The 5071-nt window shown below is 31.3% G+C and overlaps 1 protein-coding gene and 1 pseudogene across 1 annotated transcript; both read right to left on the reverse strand.

Annotated features, from left to right (window-relative positions):
* Positions 1 to 725: 725 nt before the first annotated feature.
* LOC121123566 (piggyBac transposable element-derived protein 4-like) lies at positions 726 to 1460 on the reverse strand. Its single transcript, XM_040718694.1, has one exon. The coding sequence runs from the start codon at positions 1458 to 1460 to the stop codon at positions 726 to 728; it is 735 nt and encodes a 244-aa protein (XP_040574628.1).
* Positions 1461 to 4586: 3126 nt separating this feature from the next.
* LOC121123154 (transcription factor BTF3 homolog 4-like) lies at positions 4587 to 5071 on the reverse strand (annotated as a pseudogene).

A 5071-nucleotide genomic window follows, 5' to 3' on the forward strand; every position in this document is an offset into this window, starting at 1 on the left:
CTTTTAGTCTCCTGAAATATAAATAAATATATTTATTGTTCGTTTTTTTAGAATATATAAGGTTATTTACTATAGAGTTTTGACGTTGATACTGTGCAAGACTTGGATTTGGAAGTGGAGAGACATCCAGCAATTTCTGCAAACAGTTTTGCAAATCCTCATTTCTTGGAGCATTTTACCTACTCTTCACGTACGGAGTCGCAATTGCTTTGCCTCAGGTTTCAAGAAATATGTGTCTCTTGTTTTTTATTTCTTTGTAATTCCAATCTGGATTTATTTCCCTCCAAATTGTGAAACATCTAGTATATTGTAAAATATAGCCATAGGCCAAATGAGTGTTTTTCTTTGGCTTGTGTAGCACGCTAGTAGTTTCAACACCTCCATTGTTTGAGTTGTAACCAAGAATGATTTCAGGCTTACGATCTTCTCTAATAGTGATTACTCCATCCCTATGTTGTGTACTCAAAATTTTTACCCTTTTTCGGTTTGTAGGAAACGATTTTGGTTTGTGTTTGTGAATAAAAAAAGTCGAGGCATGTACCCTTTCAAATTAAAGATTTCTTTTGGAAGGTCAGTTTTACTTTTTCGAACGGTACCAACCATCTTCAATTTTTTTCGGAGGATTTTTTTTCCAAGGCTATAGGACGAAAAAAAATTATCACAAGTAATATTGTGACCACGTAGCCCATGAGACATGTCCAGCACTACTCACTCCCTTTGATTTTTTAAGGATTGTCTCCACTTAACTTTCCGGTGTAAATTTGCATATTCCATGCGTAAGATGACACTGCATCACATGCAGCCCAAACTTTAATCCTATACTTAGCAGGTTTTGAAGGGATGTATTGTCGAAAAGGACAAGGACCTCTCAATCCAACTAGACGCTCGTCTACAGCTACATTTGGTACAGGATTGTAAGAGTACGAAAGCCTCTCTACCCATTTATCCCATACTTCAGAGATTGGAGCTAATTTGTCTTTCTGGCGTCTCTGGTTTCTAGTTTGACGATCGTCGAATCTAAGAACTCTTGACAAAATTTTGAAGTTTTTACAAGGCACAATCGGACGAAATATTGGTCTCCCTGATTCAGAGTTCCAAAGGCTTTTGTCCTTTGGAACTATAAACACCCGCAAAAAAAGGATCCCAAAATAGGCATTTAGTTCTAATTTGCCGATAACCGACCACTCATTGCCGAAAACGCGTCCCCCTTCAAGATTGGTCATATCCAATATTATTTTTTGAATAGAATCAGATAAGAAGAGCTCAAACGAAGATAATATATCCGAACAGGATTTACTGCAAATCTCGTAGGGCCAGGTTTCATCTTGATGATATCGTTCTGATTTTAGAGGAGGCTGTCGTGCAGATGTTTTTGCCAACTCTATTTTTCCATTCTTCGATATATAAATAGCTTGATTTGATTCAGGTAGATGAGGTAATAATTCTGAATCCTCGTCCATTGAAGATTCTGATGTTGATTCAAAATCCAAATTATCTTCAACATCAAATAGATTCAAAACTACCCATGTTGAATATTATCTTCATGCATCAAATCATCAGATCATAATAATAATAAAACATTTTTGGTCATGGGTCAAAATGACCCATGGACCTTATATGAAACAAAAACGTTTAAATCATAAATGTCAATAATCAAATGCCGTTTTAATCAGATAGACATCAAACGAACAAATAATTAGCTATGGAGATACAGTTTTATAAAAATAGGAGGCATATAAGAAACAGATTCATTGAATTAAAATTAAAAAATGTGTCAAAATGACCCAAAGAACGTACAAGATTAACGCACTGTTTTGATTGTCAAGCAAATAAACATTAATGGAAAAAATATAAAATCCATTAAAAATAATAGATTTCTTATAAATTTATCTTGCATTTACATTTACAATCAAATCTATATTAATAAAGCAAATTTCAATTTCTTGAGTGTCTATGTATTACCAACTTTCATTTTTGAGTGTAAATAATTTATCTAAGAAATAAACATAAAATTCAGCATGAGTTTTATATTTAAAAAAAGGGAGTGCTATACAAACAGAATCTTAAAATGAACTAAATCTCGTAGGCGTTAATGAGTACTTTAGTTTCTAGAGACTAAAGTACTTTCTGACTCATGATGTCATATTAAAAAAAAAGATCAAGCTGTTATTAGTATTCTTTTATTCTTGAGGAGATAACATTTAAATATTGAGTAACTACGTGTGAGTGCGCTCATGAAAAACGAAGAATTATACAGAGGATTTCTTTCAGATTATTAAAGCAAATTATGTCTCTTCTTCGACGCCAATAACCCCCCGCCTAGTATTATTAATAGTATTATTCAGACATATCTTGACAATCTGTTATTTAGTTTGTGAGTTATTGAGCTATGTGAGACGCTACATTTATTATTTACAAAACAGTGGGTAAAAAAATATATAAATAAAAATGATTAAATTTTATACTGTTTCTTGGATAAACAATTGATTGAAATGCAATGGACGTCCGAATGAGGTGGTAACAACGGAAAACATCAAAAAACTCATCAAAATATTTTTGAATGTTAAAAAAGGGAAGTTGCGTGGATTTTGTTTCATTTTAACAAATTTACATTGACAGCCATTATATTCTGCTTATAACTCTCGTGCTTGCATAAAGGACAACTTACGCATCATGTACATTTTCAAAGCGTCACATCCTCAAACTATAGAAAAAGTGTGGGTTTTTTTTTTTTTTTTTTTTTTTTTTTTTTGTAGGATAGTTTAGGGAAAAAAATAATGTTTAGTCTTATACTTTAACATTCAATAAAATATATATACACAATAGATCTAAAACGCCACGATGAGGCTTGACGAATGAGAATACTAACTGGAGGAGCACAACCTCGAATCACGCAACCTGTTTTGGTGGGGAAATATATCATTTTTGATGATAAATTCCACTTGATAATAATTATGTACAATAATATTTGTTGTAGTTGTAACTTGACGTGGTATTTTAGCAACTCTTTCAATTAGGAATCATATTTGAAATCCTGAAATTTTTTTTTTGAAAAAATAAGATGGATTTACTTAATATATACAGCTCAAAATCAAAATAGATTTATGTCATAGGTGTTTCTTAATTAAACTGTACAAAAAAAAAAAAAAAACTATCAAATTGATGAATTTGCCCTTAAAAAGTAAAGTGTCAACTTCAGATCAGGTTTGTAGTCAGTTACATTCCAATAATATGAAATATTTTATCCAAATCGATTTTAGAATAAAAATGAAATTAATTAACAACGATGATTATGTATTTATATTTTAGTTGCCGAAGAGAAAGGGAAACTTCATGAATACTGTATTGATTGTTCATATCCCAATTCATGAGTTTTGAGTGATCCAAATAATTTAATTTAGTAGTGATTTATTTCATTGAACTGGGAATGAGTAAAGTTACATACATGTATTTACGCACAAAGTTGAATGGATTTGGAAATAGAATAAGTTTTATTCAAATAATATAAAATATTCACCATTAACGTTGAATTAATCATGTAAGTAATTCAGGGGGGTGAAGAAATTTTTTATATTTGGTGCCTAGATGGAACCAATGGAGCACTTCAGTCAGGCTCTATCGATTTCTAATATCAATATTAGAAGTATAATTAGTATTTATTATATTCAAATTTCTAAGAAGCGCTGCACTATATTTTAATATTCATTATTATTATTTATGTCATGGAATGACGTCATTATGGTTACACTGAAAGAGGCATTATTATTAAAATAATATTGTATATTTGCTAATATATCCCCATATAAAAGAGGATCCCTCACAAAATACAAAATCGAACCAAAATCCTTCCAAATGGATATTTATTAAATAGGTCTTTTTTCGACAGTAAAATTTGGAATATTTCCTACAATATAGGCTATGATATTTTTTATCACTAAGAATGGTGAATAAGTTATAAGGATCTAAAGAAGAGTGTCGTTTTTTATCATTTTTTAGCCTAAAAAGGGAAATATTTTGAGTTTAGAGCAAGATAGACTATCAATAAAAATATTTTTATAAACATAAAAAACCCTTTTACATCGGTTTTATTCATCGTACTTCAATTTTTTCAATTTGGTGGTTGTTTTAGTGATCAAAAATAATTATAAATGAGAATGGTACCGAATTACTATAATCTCAGATATATTTGAAACCTGACGACACAGATAAAAACAGAAATCAGTATTGGATTTTCCGCTCAAAGATAAACTGACATCCTTTGATGGGTAGAAATTTCGTGATCTCAAGAGGAATGAACGTAAAAAAAGAGGGAACGCAAGCCTCAAACTTTTTTACTCGGAAAACATAGTTGTTGTATTTTTGTTTGTTTTTTAAAGTATGAGAATCAAAGGATTTATAAACAGCTCAAAATATTTAACTAATTCACTTCCCTTTAATGAATATTTTATTTTTGACAAAAGGATTTTTTTCTTTTGATACACTATCAAAAAAAAAAAAAGAAAAAAAATTTATAATTAAGGGATGATTATACAAACTCTCTGCGCGCGAAGATTTCATCAAAAACATTTTATTATAACTTCTTTTTTTTTGCTTTTATTTTAATGAGGATCACTTATCCTTGTTTTCCTTTTCTTCGTCTTTGTCCTCTGACTTGACACCTTCTTCGTTCCCAACTAAGTCGGGAACATCAATGTCATTCTCGCAATTAATTATTTCTGTACCTCCAAGCTCATAAATAATGAATGTTATGTGCCAATTTTTGTTGGTGAGTGAGGGACTCTGGGGACTTTTTTTTCGCGGTATCCGTTGATGGCAAATGTGTTTGCTCTGAGCAAAGCTTGAACCTTAGGATTATTAAAGTGAATGACTGTTCCATCCTCTTTGATCATGTTGACTTCTTCAATACCCGAGATGTTATTGACGGACAACTTTTCAAGGCATGACTGAAGTTTTTTATCATCAGTGGTTGCTGTGCAGTGCACGACCTTCTTCTTCTTTTGCACGGTACCCTTGCCCCCACCTGAGCTTGCAATTGCTTCAACTTGTCTGGATTCATGTTTCAATAGGACTA

This window comes from Lepeophtheirus salmonis, chromosome 8 (genome assembly GCF_016086655.4).
Source record: "Lepeophtheirus salmonis chromosome 8, UVic_Lsal_1.4, whole genome shotgun sequence".
Lineage (NCBI taxonomy): Eukaryota > Metazoa > Arthropoda > Copepoda > Siphonostomatoida > Caligidae > Lepeophtheirus > Lepeophtheirus salmonis.